The sequence below is a fragment of the Castor canadensis genome, chromosome 18 (assembly GCF_047511655.1).
Source record: "Castor canadensis chromosome 18, mCasCan1.hap1v2, whole genome shotgun sequence".
Lineage (NCBI taxonomy): Eukaryota > Metazoa > Chordata > Mammalia > Rodentia > Castoridae > Castor > Castor canadensis.
In genome coordinates, this window is record NC_133403.1 from 1,927,216 (window position 1) to 1,946,791 (window position 19,576).

At 47.9% G+C, this 19,576-nt stretch overlaps 2 protein-coding genes across 2 annotated transcripts in view; one reads left to right on the forward strand and one right to left on the reverse strand.

Moving 5' to 3' along the window:
- Nucleotides 1-19,311, forward strand: part of Ccdc117 (coiled-coil domain containing 117) — a 32,371-nt gene extending 13,060 nt beyond the window's left edge. The window contains exon 5 of the mRNA XM_020169486.2: nt 18,176-19,311. Coding sequence (XP_020025075.1) covers nt 18,176-18,275 — 100 coding nt within the window. The 3' untranslated portion in view covers nt 18,276-19,311. The remainder of the gene's footprint in view (nt 1-18,175) is intronic.
- Nucleotides 1,101-5,759, reverse strand: Xbp1 (X-box binding protein 1). The gene is given in 6 exon segments (XM_020169484.2): nt 1,101-2,205; nt 2,480-2,563; nt 2,566-2,625; nt 4,111-4,245; nt 4,957-5,053; nt 5,479-5,759. Coding segments are annotated over 6 exon segments (1,158 nt in total). The 5' UTR covers nt 5,703-5,759; the 3' UTR covers nt 1,101-1,647.
- Nucleotides 19,312-19,576: the final 265 nt, after the last annotated feature.

A 19,576-nucleotide genomic window follows, 5' to 3' on the forward strand; every position in this document is an offset into this window, starting at 1 on the left:
TTCAGGGCCTTGCACTTAATAAGCAAGCACTTTGCCACTTGACCCACATGGTTCAGCCCTTTATGGTTTATTTTCCAGATAGTATCTCAGGCTTTTTGCTAGGGGTCCAGCAATCCTCCTACCTATGCTACCAACATAGCTGGGATTACAGTGCAAACCACCATGCTTGCCTTGTTTGTTGAGATGAGGTCTTACTACCTCTTATGCCCAGGCTGGCCTCAAACTATGCTCCTCCCAGTTTCTACTTCCTCAGTAGGTGAGAGCAGTTACACCCAGTCTCAATAAATAAGGAACATAGCCAAATGGGTATAGAAGGATTTTATCTGCTAGTATAGCAGATAATTTATAAATGAGCAAAGTAATTTATAAATGAGCACAGTCCCTTTCTATTTTGTAAAAATCCTAAGTAAAAACACACCACGAAAGATGATATCAAGTATATGTAGTTTGGGAGTTGTATTGTCTTTAGAAATTTTTCCTAAACAAATGTATTTATTATTGTTTGGGTGCTAGGATCAAATCCAGGGCCTGTGCACTCCAGGCAAGCAACTCTACCACTGAGCTCAACCCCAGCCTTGATTCTGTTATGAAGTAAGCTTGTGCAAATAAAAACTTTTCCAACGTGGCTTAGGAGCTTAGGGCTAACTTTCAAATGCTTAGGATGGTGCCTGGCAAACATGAAGTGCTTATAACATCTCTTAGAGTCCTCTCTACAACCTCCAGAGAGCCTGTTCTCCCTCTGCAGATGAGGAAGCAAGTGACACTACATCCGCCCAGGGCTACCCAGCTCACCAGTGGAGACACTGAGACAGGGAATTTGAGTATAGAAAACGGTCTTATCTTGACATTCAGTGGCTTTTATGAGATGACAGAGCCAAACGCTGGTTACAGTTCCAGCTGTGCTAGTGGCCAGTTAAGCTGAAGCACCTGTGTCAGAAAGAGGGCAGCCAGGAGTTGAAGCAGCAGTAATCAAGGTGGAAAAGCGTTCAGTCACTGCATGGTAGCTTGCTCTAGTTAGGTACATTACTACCCTAGTGAGCAGTGGAACATCAGTCACAAAGTAAGACTGACGGCCTAAAAGAAGTCACAGAACAAGGACGCTGCATTGCACTTTTTAATTGCGTGGGTGGTTTAAATAAATGGAGAAAGCACCTTCCAGAAGCTACACAAGCAGGGGAAGATTCCATCAAGCGCTTACACAGTAAATTTCTGTAATTTTACAGAAGATTCTTGATCCATCCCTGAACTGCACGAGGGAAAAGGAGCCCCCTCAGGTGTTTCTCTGCTTGCACAAGCAAATTAAAGGACCTAAAACTGGAGGCAAGTCTAGGAGGCCAAGAAGTGGGGAGAGATGGGAAAGGGCCACCCACAAATTGTGTCTACTTCAAGACACAAGTCAAGTGACTCTTACATCAGTATTGCAGGGTAAACTACCACCTTTTTAGTCTGAAAAACTGAAGTTCTGAGTTACAGTCGTATCCTGGGTTGCTGGATGTGGAAACACAACACTTGAGTCTAATACTTGGGAGGTGTTCTCTAGGACTGTACACCTCTACCTTGCTTTCTGAATGAAGCACAGACAGGCTTTGCTGCTGTCCTCCGGGCAGTGTGACAGTCAAGGAAAGGCCAGCAGTACAGGATCGCTCCTTAGACACTAATCAGCTGGGGAAAGAGTTCATTGGCAAAAGTGTCCTCCCAAAAATGGTTTGCACCAAGTGGGGAGGACATGTCGCTGAAGGGGGAAGGGGAACCCTCATATCCACAGTCACTATAAGCATCCAGCAGGCAGGAAGATGGCTTCAGGCAGTGGCTGGATGAAAGCAGATTCGAGATACCCAGCTCTGGAATGAAGTCATCTTCCACAGGTTCTTCCTTCACTGAGACAATGAATTCAGGGTGATCGCCCTCTGAGGGGCTGAGAGGTGCTTCCTCGATCTTCACTACCACATTAGTTTGGTTCTCTGTCTCAGAGGGGATTTCTAAGACAAGAGGCTTTGTATAGATGTGATCAAAACGAATGAGTTCATTAATGGCTTCCAGCTTGGCTGATGACGTCCCCATGGACAGAGAAAGGGAGGCTGGTAAGGAACTAGGTCCTTCTGGGCAGACCTCTGGGAGGTCTTCCAGACTGGCAGACTCTGGAGAAGGGCATTTGAGGAACATGACTGGGTCCAACTTGTCCAGAATGCCCAACAGGATATCAGACTGCAGGAGGCAAAAATGAAACAGCAGAACTGTTAGAATGCACGTGACCTTCTGTGGAGAACACTGGTACTGGGTTCCATGATGTAAATTAGTTGTGATGCTTAAGATGCCCCCACTCCATGTCCTGAGTTACAGGGGATCTAGGAAGGTAGGTAGTGTTCGCCCCTAGCCCCACCAAAACTACTTCCCCGGCTTGTCTGATTAGGGACGTCAGCCATTACACAGGTGGAACAAAGCAGTCAAAGTGTTCAATAAGTGAGAACGATGTGTCTACCTCAGTGTCTGAAGAGTCAATGCCGTCAGAATCCATAGGGAGATGTTCTGGGGAGGTGACAACTGGGCCTGCACCTGCTGCAGAGGTGCACGTAGTCTGAGTGCTGCGGACTCAGCAGACCCGGCCACCAGCCTTGCTCCATTCCCCTGGGGAAAGAACAAAGTGAATTCCCACAGAAATGCTGGCCAGGCAGCTGTGATTCTCAGCTCTCAAGAAAGCTGGAAAGCTCAGTTGGGCTTGGTGGCGCCCCAATCCCTGCACTCAGGCGGCTGAGGCAGGAGGATCATGAGGTAGAGGCCAGGCTGGAGTACATAGTGAGATGTTTCAAAAATTAATTTAAAAAAAAAAAAAAAAAAAAAAAAAAGCTAGAAAAGCCTTTTTTAAAGCTGTAATCTTCCCCTTCCATCGTTACTTTCATTCACTGATCACAAGATGAGAGAAAGAAGAGAGTAAACCTCCACTGTGATCTACTGTGCACTGGGACACTTTCCTCCCTAAGCAAAGCCTCAGGCAGGGACCGGGCGTGTGTGCCAGTGGTCAGTGCTTGCCTGCCGTGTGCAAAGCACTGGATTCTATCCTCAGCACCACACACATATAAAAAAAAGTCTCAGGCTGGACTGAAATAACATGTTGATAATAAGCTCGATAGTTTTTTAAGCAATAAAATCTTAGTGATTTAATCCTAGAATTTTTTTGAACAGTTATTCCTTTTTTGGGGGGGAGAGGGCTGCCATACTGGAGTTTAAACTTAAGGCTTTGTAGGTAGGCACTCCACCACTTGAGCCACACCCCAGTTCTTTTTTTACTTTAGTTATTTTTTCAGACAGAATCTTGCTTTTTACCTGGCTAGCCTGGGACCCACATCTTCCTATCTATGCTTCCCCAGTAGCTGGGACCACAGGCATGCTTCACTATACCCAGCTTGTTTGCTGAGATGGGGGTCTTGCTAACTTTTTGCATCAAACTGATCCTCCCAATCTCCGCCTCCTAAATACCTGGCTCTGAACAGTAATTTTAAAAGTTCTTCCTGAATGATAAGCTTCAAAGAGAATTGTCTACTGCCAATCTTAGACCACTTAAGCACTGAATTTGCTGTTATTCCTAGACAAGACCATGTACTCATCCTTCTCTTGTCAGTCACTATCACAGCGCATCCCTCTACTCATTCAGGTCCATGAGAACAACTTCTAATTGGAGTAGCATCCAAAGTCTGATGTAAGCTCGGCATGGTGGCACATGGTGATGCTAGTCCCAGCACCTGAGTGGCTGAAGCAGGAGTATCTCCAGTTGAAGGCCAGCCTTGGCTACATACAAGTCTCCAGCTCAAAAAAAATTCCAGAAAACCTACCCCCACACAAAGTCTGACTCGACTGGCTCTTCTTCACCATAGCATGGTACAAACTTGTTCTGAGAGAGGTGTGTAACTTATTTTAATGAGTAGGACTTAGTACTGTTGCTACACAGTTGAGACATAAACAGGACTGTTTTTCTTTAATTTCCTGGATGGAAATGTGAAACCAAAGGAAAACCTTAAGAATGCTTTTGATCAGGTGTGGAATGCAAACATCTGGGTCGTGTCACTGTCACTTGGAACCAGTTCTCACAAATGGCACCAGATGAACATGACTTACCTTGGCCTCTGCCTCTGTCTCCTCTTCAGTAACCAGGGCATCCATTCCTAAGCGGTGTCTTAACTCCTGGTTCTCAACCACAAGGCCATGAGTTTTCTCTCGTAAAAGTTGATTCTCTAGCAAGAGTTTCTGGTTCTGGAAGAAAGTTCATAAGAGGCTATTAAAATAGCCAGCTCTTTCACACAGAATCCACCCGGGAAGGTTTCTCTACAGTTGGTTTCCTTCTTGAACTTCTGGGAGATGCTCTGTCGACAGTTGTTCACAGTAGGCATCAGTAGCCCAGGTCATAATTAGGAAAATATAGCTAAGCAGCAGAGTGACTGGTAGCTTTAATCTAGAGAGGATTTTTTTTTTAATGTGTTTTAAAAAAAGGCATGGCGGTACATGTCTGTAATCCCAGCATTCAGAAGGCTGCAGCAGGAGGGGCTCAAGTCGCAGGCCAGCTTCAGCTATTGCAGTGAGATCCTGTCTCGGAAAACAAAACCACAAGTATCTGCCTTGATAGTGAAAAGGGCAGTGGTCGGCCAGCACACCGAAAACTGTTTCTAGTAAGAACCATTAATGATTCATACGCGAAAAAGAACCATCCCATATTAATAATCCCCGTGCAGTCAAAATGCTAACTAGCCGCCGTTCAAGATTAGATAACAGGTGAACTGTAGGAGGGAGAGGGCAACTTTGGTGAACTTTCGGCAGATTCTGAAGTTTAAGCAGATTTCCTATCTCCTTACTAATTTGTTTTCTCTGCGGGGGGGCGGGCGGGCAGGCGCTCCGCCCCCAGCACTGCGTGAGTTGGCACCGATCCCCGCTCCCCGCGGGGCCATCAGCCTGGGCTTGCAGCGTTACCTCCTCCTCCAGGTCCACCACCTGCTGCTCCAGCTCGCTCATCCGAGCCTTCTTTCGGTCTCGGGCGGTCTGTGCTGCCACTCTGTTTTTCAGCTTCCTGAGGAGGGAAGGCACCGGGCTCCCTGAGTCACCCCGACCCCAGAGCTCTGCACAGGCCCAGCAATGGGAAGCACTCCAGGCTCCCCCTCCGCCGGTCCAGCTTTCTGGCGTCGTTCTCTACGTCCCTCCCTCCCGTCCTCCCCCGCTGCACCCGGGTCCCCATCTCGGCAGACCTGCGGAGGCTGCGATGGCGCCGCGCCCTGAGCCCTGAGCCCTGAGCCCGTCCCCTCTCCCCCGGTCGGCGCCGAGACGCCGCTAAAGCGAGCACCCGCGGGAACGCAGCGCGCGGAACCTTAGCTGCGCGCCCCGGCTCCCCCACGACCCCAGGAAGAGGCGCACGCGGCGGATCTGGTCCGTCCAGCCTTGCCGCGCCGGCACACCGCAGTCGAGGGCGCCCGACCCCGGATCCCAGCCCTCGCCCACCTCCTCAGCGCCTTCTCCTCGGGGCTCAGGTGCGTGAGGCGCTGTCGCTTGCGCGCCGGGGGCGTCCCCCCGCTCGCCACCTCGGGACCGGCCCCTCTTTGGCCCGGCACCATGAGCGGCACGGTTCGGCCGGCCGGGGCTCCGGCGGCGGCGGGCTGGCCGGACAGAAGTAGGACTTTTGGAGCCCCGGAGGCCGAACTCGGCGCCGCTGCCACCACCACCATGGCCACAGTGTACGCTAGTGCGTCCCGCCGCCGCCCAGCCGGCGGCCCCGCAGCGCCCAGCCTTTCTAGGGTCGTGGCCGTCCGCGATTGGCCAGCGCCTCGTGACGCAAGGCCGAGATCGGCGCCCATTGGTCCGGTGGACCCAGCGGGGGCGGGGCCAGAGCGCCCTCTTGGCCAGGGCTGTGGTGTCCAGCGTGGCAGGCGCTGCCGGGGCCGTGGGAGTTGCCGGTTTTTCCACTGGGGGCATTTCCGGGGGGAGTGGCCGGCAGGAGCCCGCCTGGGGCCGGTGGGGGACCCAGGGGACTTCCAAGGGGTCCTCCACAAATGGTGACCCCCTCGCCACCGCTGACGCATTTTTGTACCCGAGTGCCAGACTTCAACTGCAAACCGCTCGGTTTGCAGACTCGGGAGTCGCCAAGGACGATCGCTCAGCCTGGCCGGGGCGGCGGAAAACCCGGTGATCCCACATCCGGCCTGGGGAGGAATTGTGAGAAACGTCTTCGGGACGGATCGCGTATTTCAGAAGGAGGCTAGCACACAGCGACGGCACAGCGGTGCCCTTGCATTTCTAAACTTTCTGTTAGGAGCGCTCATCGCTATTGTTTTTGTCCTCTGCGGTACCTTCTAGACGAGCGCTCCTTATGGTTCATTTTACTTAGCTTTTGTTCTTTGTGGCACTGGGGTTTGAACTCAGGGCCTCACCCTGGCTAGGCAGGCGCTCTACCACCTGAGTCACTCGACCAGCCATGTTTTGTGCTGGACATTTTCGAGACAGGCTCTTGCGATCTCTTTGCCCAGGGCCGGCTTTGAACCTTGATCCTCCCGCTCTCTGCCTTCTGAGTAACTGGGATTACAGATGTGATCCAGCAGCGCCCGGCTGCCCTGGTTATTTTGGAGATGGGGGCTCAAACTGTTTCCCCGGGCTGGTCTTGAACTGCAGCCGTCTCAAGGAGCGCCGTGCATCATTATTTTTTAATGAGGAGAAAATAAAATGTTACATGTGAAAACAGAGACCCAAGCCGGCGCCGGTGGCTCAGGCCTGTAATCCTAGCTATTCAGGAGGAAGAGATCAGGAGGATCACAGTTGGAAGCCAGCCTGGGCAAATAGTTTATGAGACCCTATCTCGAACAGAACATCACAAAAAAGGGCTGGTGGAGTGGCTTAAAGTGAAGGCCCTGCGTTCAAACTCCAGTACTGCAAAAAAAAAAAAAAACTCTAAGAGACCCCTGGGTTTACCCTGACCTCCCTGCCTGTGGAGGTCCAGTCAGGCGGAGTGGGCTTGAGGTGCTTATAGAACACGGCCTCAGGCAGCAGAAAGGAGCAGTTTAGACTCAGGAATATTAAAATGGAGAACCACACACAACTCTCTTGTGCAGGTGCACTCTTTGGAAGCAAACTACAAAATGTTAAGTTCCCTAGAATTTCAAAGCAAAACTTTCTTTGGCAAGTAGGTGCTTCATCCTCTATGTTGGGCACTAGTCCAGGTTCTAGGGATGCCAAGATTAGTGAAACTGGGAGCTGGAAATCACGAAAAAAGTGAAAGCTAAGACAGCAGGGTTCCAAGTAATTGTCCGTGCTATTAAGTCAGATTAGCTCAATGACTGTATTTTGCTTGAGAAGAAACAGAAATCCGAGAAGGAACTTAAAAGCAAGGGCGTCTGTTGATATCCAGGCCCTTTAAAGGCAGTTTTGTTCTTCCTGGGACAGGATGATGAGCCTCCTCTAATGTATTCTGTTCCTCTTTGTAGACAAAGGGAAGTCAGGGACTGTTTCTTTAAACTGGGTACAGCCTCTGAGTTAGTAAAGAGGCGAGAGTGACCAGAGTTTATGCAGGACAAGAGGCAAGGGTGATCAGGCTTTATGCAGGACAAAGAAACCTGCCTCCTCCTTCAGCTGTAGTGTCCCAATGTTCCTCCAGACGACCAGAGACTCACTCCTGGCCTCCGAGGTTTTTTGGGACAAGTCTTTGGATCTATCATCTGCTTGAGACCTGTGTAGACCTGGGACGGCTGTAAGAGGCTATGGGGAAAGACAGGCAACTAACTATGCTGTGCACCCTGTTATTTATGAAGTTAAGATGTATGAGATTTGGGGCTGGGAATGTAGCTCGGGGATCGAGTGTTTGCCTAGCATGCACGAGGCCCTGGGTTCAATCCCCATCTACACACTCATGATGTATAGAATTCATAGACTGACTGGCACTGTCAGTGAAAAGAAATCTTAGGGAAACTTAAATTTAAATCATTTAGGCATAATAATATTTTTTTAGAAAGCCTGAGGTCCCTATTAATCCAGCAAGGTTAAAATGACTAACCCTGTGGGTGAGCAAGGCACAAGACAGAGGCGAGGAGAGAACTTCGACAGGTTGCATTTGGTCATGGTTAATGGGATATAAATGGAATGTTGAATTTCACTCCTCCCAGATTTTTTTCTTTTTCATCTTTTTGACAAACCTTTAAAATAATTTTGAAAACAGTAATTTGACCCACTGCAGATTGCTGTCCATGAAATCCGAAAAAAGTCAAGTGCAAAGCCTTTGACAGTTTCACATCCTCTCTGTAAAATTAATCTGACCATTCTTGCACCAGATGCCAGTCATGTTTTAAAACGTTCACTGAGTGCTTGGGTTAAGAGCTATAAAAGATACAAGATCCAAAGTTCTCAGTCTCTGTGACAGCTGAGACGCAGTGAGGAACAAATGAGCCAATGAAATACAAATAAGTCTAAACACATGTCAAAGGAAACAAAAAAACAAAACAATGAGCTGAAGCCACGATCAGGAACTGCTGCCCACCAGCCACTGAGCACTTGAAATATTGCAGCTTGGCTGTGCAACATCGAGTGGACGAATACCACTCGGATTAGCACTCAGGCATGCTTAAGATGTTTGGGCTCAGTGGTAAAGCGCTTGCCTAGCATGCCCAGGGTTCAGTCCTCAACCCTGAGAACAAAAGATGGTAAATTTTATGTTCATTTATGTTATGTCTACCCTACTACTATAAAACCAATACCATGCCAGGCGCTGGTGGCTAACGCCTGTAATCCCAGCTACTCAGGAGGCAGAGATCAGGAGGATTAAAGTTCAAAGTACCACCCCAGTACCACCAAAACAAAAACAAAATACCAAATGAAATGCTGCGATGAGTCAGGTGTGGTGGACATGCTTGTAATTCCAGCAATTGGGAGGCTGAGGCAGGACAAATGTGAATTAGAGGTCAGCCTGGACTACATAGCAAGAGCCCATCTTCAAAAAAAAAAAAAAAGTGTCCTAAGAGTCCTGCCTTGTTCAGGGAAAGGTTAATCCCAGACATTATTAGCAGAAATAGTTGTGTTGATGGTTTTATTTCTCTCTCTCTTTTTTTTTTTTATTCTTCTTCATGATTCAGCCCCACTGCTTAAAGTAGTGATTTCAGAATCAGAATAGGGGTGCAGCCAGGCACTGTGGCACCCACTTACAGTCTCAGCTACTATGGGCACTGAGGCGGAAGGATCGTCTGAGCTCAGGAGTTCCAGACCAGCCCAGCAGCATAGAAAACACTGTTGGGAGAGGGGGTGGGGAGGTGGAGAAGAGGGAAGGAGAAGGGGTGTTTTGTACCCAGTACGTAGACACTCCAAGCCACATGTGACTGAGGATAAACTCTTCCCAAAACCCATGAGCCTGAAAAGGCACTACCCCTAAAGTGACTCACTTCCGTTCCTCTTTTGCGCAATGGCCATTCTAGCACCAGGGGGAAGGAGACCTTTTTTTGTTTTGTTTTTCCAGTACTGGGGTTTGAACTCAGGGCCTCATGCTTGCTAGGCAGGTGCTGTGCCACCTCATCAGCCCAGAGGGAAAGCTTGTTGCCTAGGTTTCGTCTACCTGAGAAAAAGACCTGCAGACAAAGAGGAGATCTAGTCACTGGGATCCAATCCCTTTCCTCCTACAGTGCTGTAATTCTTTGTTCTCAATAAAGTTAATGGAAGACAAACATGAGTTGTTTGCGGATAGTTCAGTAAAAATAAGTTTTGCTGATAAATCACCATACGACTTGACTTCTAACTCACAGGGTGTTTGAAGAGTTGAAGGACATTGTTATAACAAAAATCTTCAAAGCCTTCCTTCATGGTGCACAGCTGTAGTCTCAGCTACTCGGGAGGCTGAGGCAGGAGGATCCTTTGAATGCAGGACTTCAAGGTCAGCCTAGGCAATATCAGAAGATCTCTATCTTTAAAAGGGGGGAGGAGGACTGGTGGAATGGCTCAAGTGATAGAGCGCCTTCCTAGCAAAGCCTAGCAAGCATGAGGTCCTGAGTTCAAGCCCCAGTGTTGCCAAAAAAGAAAAAAAGCAAAAAGTGGGTAGGAAAGCTGGAGGCCCGACTCAGGTTGTTGAGCACCTGCCTAACAAGTGCCAGGCCCTGAGTTCAAATCCCAGTAATGCCAAAAAATAGGTCCCCCCCCAAAAAAAAGGAAGAAAAGGAAAACAAAACAAACAACCAGGGCAGAGGGTGTAGCTCAGTGGTAGAGCACCTGTCTAGCATGTACCAGGCCCTGGGTTCAATCCCCAGTATGGCAAAAGACTAGAACAAAAATAAATCCATTCCATCCTCCACTTTTTTAATGAAAAGGAATTTTTAGGGGAGTGAGACTATTTTATATGCTAACACAATGGTAATATATACATCATTACCCATTCATGAAAACTCACAGAATGGACACCACCAAGAGCCAACACTTGGTGTGAGCATGACCATGAATTTGAGGCCAGCCTGGGATACACAGGAGACCCTGACCCTGTATCCAAAAAAAAAAAGCCAGTCTGAGTGCAGTAGCTCACTCCTGTAATCCCAACATTTAGGAGGCAGAGGCAGGAGGATCAAGAGTTTGAGGCCAGCCTGAGCTACATAGCAAGTTCCAGGCAAAGTCTGGTCTATGAGACTCTTCTCAAAAAACCAAAATCCAGCCGGCGCTGGTGGCTCATCTATATAATCCTAGCTACTCAGGAGGCAGGGATCAGGAGGATCACAGTTTGAGGCCAGCCAGGGCAAATAGTTCTCAAGATTGTATCTTGAAAATGCCTAACATAAAAAGGGCTGGCAGGGTGGCTCAAGTGGCAGGGCACCTGCCTAGCAAAACCAAGGCAAGGTCTCCTTATAGCTGCAGTGCAATCACCCAGATCAGGAAATCAGCACCTGTGTAAATACAGTATCTCTATCTAAACCACAAATTCCATCCAAAGTTCTCTGACTGTTCCAGTAATGTCCTTTATAGTTCAAGATTCCATCCAAAACCAACAAAACCAAGGGTTGAATTTGGTGACTGTCACATCTCTTTAGGTCCTTGAATTGAAAACAGCTCCTTAGTCCATTTGTTGATTGACTGATTGATTGCAGTGCTGTGGATGGAACCCAGGGCCTTGTGCACACTAAGCAGGTGCTCTGCTTAGTTCTTTCGTGTGTGCGTATGTGTGTGTGTGTTTGTGTGTTTGCTGTCTCTTCTGACCTTATTTTTTTATTTTGTAAAGTACAGGTCAGTTATTTTGTATACTGCCTCAGTTTGCAGGCTTTATGAGTTTTGGGTGAGAACACCACAGAAGTTGTAACAGGTTCTTAGAAACTGTTCTTGGTGACCAGCATTGCACCCCACTCGGGCCCATGGGGTCACTAAGAGCAGGACAAAAGCCTTGCTGTCCAGGCCGTCTTCTTTGTCTTGTAACTTTGGCCAGACTCTTGCTTCACTCTGCACGTAGGCGTGTCACTCCTCAGGAATGGCTGCCTAAAATCCAGTGACACCCACCTTTGTCCCTTGGAGGCTGGAGTCACAGAGATAAGTGTGACTGCAGTATCTTCCCATTGGCTTTTACAGTGTCTGCTTCCAGACCCCCCAAAAGGTGCCCCAAAGTCTGCAGACATCATCCTAAACCTGCAGCCACCTTGGGCTCCAGGAACAGCAGAGCCTGGCAGACAGGTCACCCCCTGATACGGTCACCCCCAAGCAGGGCCAGTCATCTCCTGGGAACCGATTGTCCCCTGCAGCAATAAATAGGACTTCAGGTCACCTTGCAGAACCAGAAGTATTGGAACGAGTGACTGAGCCCTGTCTGTCTACTGGGACTCCTGGATCAGGCTTTTGCCCTAAAACTCCAGTTTTAGGCAGAGTGGCTCAAGTGGTAGAACCTGGCAAGCATGAGGCCCTGAGTTCAAACCCCAGTACCACCAAAAAAAAAAAAAAAAAAAAAGGCGATGACTCTTGCCTAAATGAGTCACTGCTATAATGATTTCCAGATAGCACCTTTCTATTTCCATCGTTTCTTCTGCATTTATTACTTGGAATTTCTGCCATAAGATAGAACTCTACTTTCTTACTCATTCATTTCTTTATTCATTTCTTTCTGTCGGCATCAACTCCATGGGTTCAAGTGTATTACTGTATTATTTATTGTGACTTCCAACTGTTTCTGACTTGGCCAATGGGACCCCCCCCCTTTTATTGTGATAACATAAAACTGATCACTTTAATCATTTTTATGGATACAAGTCTGCAGCAGATATCCTATTCACGTTGTTGTACAACCATCCCCACCATCCATCTCAAGAACTTTCTGATGGTTTCACACAGAAATTCTGTACCCACTAAATGGTAACTCCCCTTCCCGCCCTCCGCCCAGCCCCAGCAACGCATTCCAAGTGCTGTGTCTTTGGAGGTCACCCGACGCACCTCACTTAAGTGGAATCATGCCATATTTGTTCTTTGGTGTCTGGTTTATTTCACATAACATAGTGTCTTCAAGGTTATCAGGTAGCAAGTATGGGAGCCCCTGTTTGATACTCGTTCTTTTTATGTTTTGTTTGTTTTATGTTTTTGTTTGAAACCTGCAGCCTAAGCTGGCCTTGAATTCATGATGTAGCCAGACTATCTTCAAACTCAAGATCCTCCTCTCAGCTTCTTGATTGCTGGGATTACAGGTGTGAACAACCATGCCCAGTTCAACATGTGCCCTTTTTGACATCTCCCCATAACCCCCCCAACTCCTGTGCTGGGTATGGAACCCAGGACCTTTTCCCACACTTGCCAATTGCTCTACGCTGAGCTCCACTGCCTGCTTCTTCATCATCCTCTGAACAGTTCCTTACTTTCTGGTACAACACAGTATTCCGGGGTCATCTTATCTGTCTTTCCCAGGTCTAGACCTGGAATTGGCCATTTGTGCAACAACCTCTGGGGCTGGAACCCCAGGGCCTCGCACTCTACCGTAGAGCCTCTGAGCTCCACCCCAGCCCACAGGGTACCAAGGTACTTTTCTTTCCTTTCCTTTTTTTTTTTTTGGCAGTGCTGGGGATTAAACCTGGGGCCTTTCATGGAGAATGAGACATTTCATGCTCCCATGCCTTAGGCACATAATAAAATTTGTATGTTCTTTTTCGTGTTCAAAAAGAAAAAATGGAGGATGATATTTGATGATGATTTGGGCACCAGGTGTGGTTTCAGCTACTGGAGAGTCATTGCTCCTTTTTATTTTATAGAGGGGAGGGAAGGGGAGAGGAAGAAGGGCTGGGCGTGAGGCATGTGGAAAGCCCCGGGTTCAATTCCCAACACTAAAACAAAACAACAAAGATGACATCCTTTGTAAATATCTTATGATGAGAAATTTTAGAAACCAAATAAAGCGTGAGGTGTGTAATAAACCAAATACTTAATGACACTTGTTCAAGACAGCCAGCAGACTTTATTCAGCAGGGGTCACCGCTGCAGGAGCAGGAACCACAGCGCTGGGGGCAGAGGTGGGTCTCAACTCCATGCCTAGCTATGTGTCCTGAGGCGGACACATGGACAATCAAGGAGGAAGAGGACACAGGGGAGGCGAGAGGGGCGTCTGGCCAAACCAACCCAACAGGATTTTTTGCTGAAGCTAGGTGATCCAACATCGCCTGGGGGTGGCGGTGGAGGGTGAAGAGCCATGTTTGGTCGTTGAGGGTGAACATGGGCGGTATCCCAGGGGACGTGCCAGAGTTCTTGCTAAAACCAGACTTCAGAAGGAAGTGTGCCCATAACCCGTGAGAAGGGTCAAAAGCCGGGCGGAATGTTTGCAGAGGCACACAGCTGTGGTTAATTATTTTAGGGACTACGTGAGCAGAGATGTTTTAAGACCACTCTAGAATAGAACCCAAAGCCTTAGGAAAGAGAGCAAAACTGAGAGAGTGACCGAGGACAGCAAAAATGAGTGCAGAAACCCAAGAAAAGGGGAAACAGAGTAAGTGGAAAGCAGGAAAAATGTGTCTGGAGTAAGTCTAAACATTCAGATGCTGAAATGAACATGAATGGATTATTCTCCCTGTTTGTACTGGGGTTGAACTGGAACTCAGGACCTCGCACTTGTGACACAGGCGCTCTTCCACGAGCCCTGCCTCCAACCCTTTTGTTTTAGTTATTATTTATTTAGTTATTATTCAAATAGGGCCTCACTTTTTTGCCCTACCAGCCTGGACCACAATCCTGTCCATCTCCACCTCCCTCATAGCCGGGATGGCAGGCGTGCACCTTCACCCAGCTGAATAATGTATAGTTTTTTTATTTTTTGATGTGGGGTCTCACTATGTTGTTCTCGGTGGTCTTGAACTACTGGCTCAGTCACTCCTGCCTCAGTCTCCCAAGTAGCTGGGACTACGGACATGGAACCCCACAACTAACTTAGGAAAAATATTTCTTTTTCTTTTTTTTTTTTTTTTTTTTTGTGGTACTGGGGCTTGAACTCAGGGCCTTCACCTTGAGCCACTCCATCAGACCAATTTTTTTTGATAGGGTTTTTCCAGATAGGGTCTCAAGAACTAATTGCCCAGGCTGGCTTCAAACTGCAATCCTCCTACTCTGCCTCCTGAGTAGCTGGGATTACAGGCGTGAGCCACCTGTGCCTGGCATAAATATTTCTTTTATTTTTTGGTGATACTGGAGTTTGAACTCAGGGCCTCATGCTCGCTAGGCAGGTGTTCTACCACTTGAACCACTCTGCCAGCCCTGTTTTGTGCTGGGTAGTTGAGTGTGTGTGTGTGTGTGTGTGTTTGGGTATGTTGGTATTTTTGAGATAGGATCTCTCAAACTGTTTGCCTGGGCTGCCAGGCATCCACCTGATTGCTGCCTCCCAAATGAGCTAGAATTACAGGCATGAGCCTCAGCACCTGGCTAAGCAAATCTGTTTTGCTCAAGGTGCCCACTTGAAAACTCAGCTTCTGGGTTCCCTTGAAGCTCTGAGTGCCAAGTTCCTTGTAACGCAGTTCCCTGTCCAGTCTAAGTGGAGTTCTAGGCAGAGGATTTTAGGAAAGCTTGCTGGACGGGGACAATGGGGGCCTTTCATGATTTGCCTCCTTGTTCTGCCATCTTTCCTTTTCTTTTTACCTGGAATGCATATGTACATTCCAAAAAGTGAGAAGGTGCAGCAGCTATTTTGCAAGCATGAGGAAGGAAGTCACATACTCAGGACATGGGAAGAGAGTGAAGGAATTTGGATCCCCAGTGGCATCCTTGGGTGGCCATCTAGCCCTGGACTACCCGCTTCAGATCTCAGTTGTGTAAGAAGTATAGCTGGCCTTCTGATATATGTCACAACACGCAGTCCTGGCTTGCTTTTGCTTGTTTGTTTGTCTGTTTTCCGGCAGTACTGGGGTTTGAACTCAGGGCCTGGAGCTGGCTAGGCAGATGCTCTACCACTTGAGCCACATCCCAAGCACTTTTTGCTTTAGTTATTTTTCAGATAAAGTCCCCCATTTTTCCCTGGGGCTGGCCTCAGACTGGGACCCTCCTACCTATGCCTCCCTTGGAGCTGGGACATGGTGTGCACCTCCACGCCCGGCCCCGTGAGCAGTAGGGTCCCGGATGCATCGTTTTAATCTGCAGCACTTTCTTTTTTTTCTGATGCCATGAAAAGAGCGTCACTGTTTTGCAGTCAGGAAGTTGAGGTCAAAGAAAGAAATAATAAAGAAGACCCTGTATTGCTCTGTAAGTTTAACTCTCTCCCCCACTGCAGTCCTGCCACTTTCCCAAAACGTCTCCGGGAGATTCCGTTTCATCTGTGTATCCCAACCTGAGCACTACTGATCTTTGCGCTGGTCACGTCTTCTTGGTGTGTTGCTGGATCCCTGGGACCTCTACCCACCAAATGCCAGTAGCACTCCCTCCCCACTCAGTTCAGAGACTGCCAAGGTGTCCCGGGGTTAGACTCAGTTCTCTAACATCAGGTCAAGCATCCCTCCCCTCTGCTGCCCTGCACGTCCCCCAGACCCCTGACACAAGAGCTATGCACCTGGCAGTGCAAGTTCACCCTGTCTGTGTCTCCATGGTCCACAGTAAGGGCCTTGAAGGCAGAGACTGCGTCTGACTCTTGTATCTCCCTACACCTAGTGATGTAGAAATGGTTCAGGACAAGAATGGGAATTCAATTCGGAAATTCTGGCTTCCTGGCACGATTTTCACACTTGTTAAACACTTACGTGTTCTGTATTTTGGCTTTGTGCTATAATTTATTCCTATCCTGTAGCCAAAAGTCCAATTCTAAACTGGGTGTGGTGGTGCTTGCCTGTAATCCCAGCACTCTGGAGGCTAAGGCAGGAGGATCGTGAGTTCAAGGTGACCCTGGGCTACATAGGGAGACCCTGTCTCAAAAAACAAACAAAACCAGGCACCAGTGACTCATGCCTGTAATCCCAACTACTCAGGAGGCAGCGATCAGGAGGATTACAGTTCGAAGCCAGCCTGGGCAAATAGTTTACAAGACCCTTTCTCAGCAATACGGACACACAAACACACAAAAAAAAGGGCTGGCAGAGTGGTGCAAGCAGTAGAGTGCCTGTCTAGCAAGTTTGAGGCCCTGAGTTCAAACCCCAGTGCCGGAAAGAACCAAACAAAAAGGCACATCCTACAAGGAAGCAACACACTGTATTTTTCTGAACATGCTCATGAAAATGGAAAAAGATGCAGAAGGTCTAGGGTAACTTTTTATATTCTCACCAAGCAAAAGAAACAATTCTTAAATGATCCAAGCATGAGTGAAGAACGGTTTCCCTGTAAAATATTTTTGTTTCCCTCACAGAATCACGCCTGGACGTCAATCCTGCAGTAAGCGGGTGCTTCTCGGTTCCAATCTCCCTTAATGTTGACATCTTTTAAATGGCTGTGGTCCGCTTGTCACAACTCAGAAACACGCAGGCCACACAGGTCTTCCTTCCCTTCTAGAAGCAGATGGCGTGGTTCTGACTCACTGGGACTATTAATCCTAGTGTGTCTGCTTAACTGTGTCAGCATGTTTTCTTTTTCTTTAATAGTTTTGTCTTTGCAGTGCTGGGGCCTTGCACAGGTCAGGCAAGCGCTGTGGCCCTGACTTGTATTCTCAAGGAAGGCCGTTTGTGAACCGTTTCTGTGCCGTTGAGTGTGGGCAGGATGTCATCTGGGTCATGGTGACAGTGTTTCCTTTGGCCCTGTGGCTGCCCACCTCTTTCTGGAAAAGCCTTGCAATACTTCCTGAAGCTCCCCAGGGTGTCTTGAGGTTCTAAGAAATTCAATTCTGCCTTTGGAACTTGCAAAAAGCAATGGTTCACTTGCCCAGTCAGTCAAACAGGAACCAAACGGGCACAGCAACAAAAAGATTGATTTGCAAAGTGCAAAGATATCACTTTTCTCATCCACTTGGCTTTGACCTGGAGCAGGAAATGGCTCTGCCTTTGGTTTTGTCTTTAAAGAAAGCACACACTCTCCATTGTTGGTAACTTCTTTATGCCCAGGTCCAAAAGCAGCAAGGGAGGAAAGTTTTCTTTTTTTTGGTACTGGGATTTGAACTCATGGCCTTGCACTTGTTAGGCATGTGCTGTGCCACTTGAATCATGGGTCCAGCCCCGAGAAGCAAGCTTTACATTGTTTGAAAGCGGTTTCAGCACAGGCTCCCTTCATCATTTCTAGGAGAAATAAAATTATGTCACTGGTAGTAAAATTTTTTTTAAATAAGGCCTCTGTTTTGGCATAACTTTAAGTGTACAAAAAAAAAAAATTTGCAAATCTAGGATTGAGAGAGACCAGGATTGTGGTGGACAGGAGGAATCACGTTTGTTTTGAAATGGGAGCTCACTGTGTTGCTCAGGCTGGTCTTGAATTTGTGCACTTAGGTGACCCTCCTGCCTCGGCGAGGACTACAGGTGTGCACCACCACGCCTGGCTCAAGAGGAATAACTTTTTTTTTCCCCCAGTGCTGAGGATTGAACCCAGGGCCTCACTCATCCTAGGCAAGTGCCCAGCACGACAGGACAACCGTGCTTGGTATAATGAATTGAATTCAAAATCTAGCAGAGAGGGTTTTGACTGTTCCCAACAGAAAGAAACGCTAACGTATGTGCGCGTATGTCAGTTAACCTGAGCAGCACACATTCCACGGACACATGAAAATGACACATCACACCCCGTAAATATGCACAGTTGTTACGTGTTAACTACAAATCTAACAATTATTTTTTTTCAGTTGTGAATCTTCTACAGAGAATTACCACAGCCCTTCACTCAGCTCCAGTCCCCTTTCTGTGATCAGCTGGCATCATTCTGGTCCATCAGCCAAAAGATAAGAAACTGGACTGAAGGCGTGGTTCCACTGTGCAGCACTTGCCTAACAAGTGCAAGGTCCTGAGTTCAAATCCCACTACCGCCAAAAAAAGCAACGATGACACCTTACTATTAACCAAACGAGTCTTTACGTGAACTTTGCCAGTTTTGCTCTTTCTGTTCCTTTCTCTGTTCTGCGATCCTGTGTGTCTGATTATTTGGCTTCTGAATGGTGCATCTATCTTGTAGGATGTTTCATCATATTAATTTCAGGACATGACATTTATCAGCAGAGCTGAATGAGTCAGTCTCACCTTCCCAGACAAAGGTGGCATGACGCCTGGAGTTTTTGCATGGCCTGGTTCATTGGAAGCCAGATGTCCTAAGAATGGTCTAGACACTCAGCTTTATTGATCAGTTGATCGATTGATTGCAGTACTGGGGATTGAACTCAGGACTTTTTATGTCCCCAGGCCTTTTGCTTTTGCAGATAGAGACTCAGGTGGGGCCCAGGCTGTCCTCTGTGATCCTCCTACCTCTACCTCCCGAGCAACTGGGATCACAAGCGTGTACCACACCCTAGCAGCAATAAGCACTAAAAACCAAAACATAAGCCAGGTGCCTGTGGCTCACTCCTAGCTACTTGGGAGGCTGAGATCAGGAGGATCATGGTTCAAGGCCAGCCTGGGCAAAATAGTTCAGGAGCCCCTATCTTGAAATTACTGACACAAAAAGGACTGGCAGAGTGGCTCAAGTGGTTGAGTTCCCGCTTAGCAAGCATGAGGCCCTAAATTCAAACCCCAGTACTGCCAAAAAGAAATTAAAAAACCTCCTTTTATTTACAACTGACTGCACATCTGATATTCCTGGGGAAAAGACAGCAAACTGTACATTTTCAGTTGTGTCGTAAATTTCTTTTTCATGAAAACACCTGGGGTTTATTTGGTGCAGCAGTCAACAGGATAAAATCTCGGGCAGACTCTGGTTTGGTGAATTGAGGAGCTAACGGAAGAGAAAGGCTGCAGGCCTGGGAAGGAGGTGGAATTAAAACTAGCTTTGGAGGACTTGGGAGGGAGGGAGGGAGGGAGGGAGGGAGGCTGTCCACCTTCCAGTCGCATCTGTGGTTCCCAGGAGCGCTGCAGGGGCGGGGGGCTGGATAGAGAGATGCAGGGACATGGCAGGGGCTTTCCAGCTCTCCCACACACCAGTTGGGTAACCTTGGACAAGGGCTTCTTATCTCTGAGCCTCAGTTTCCTCGTTTCCACAATGAGAGTTGCATTAGGTGACGTATGCAGCTTGGTAAGTGACACCAAAGCACAAAATA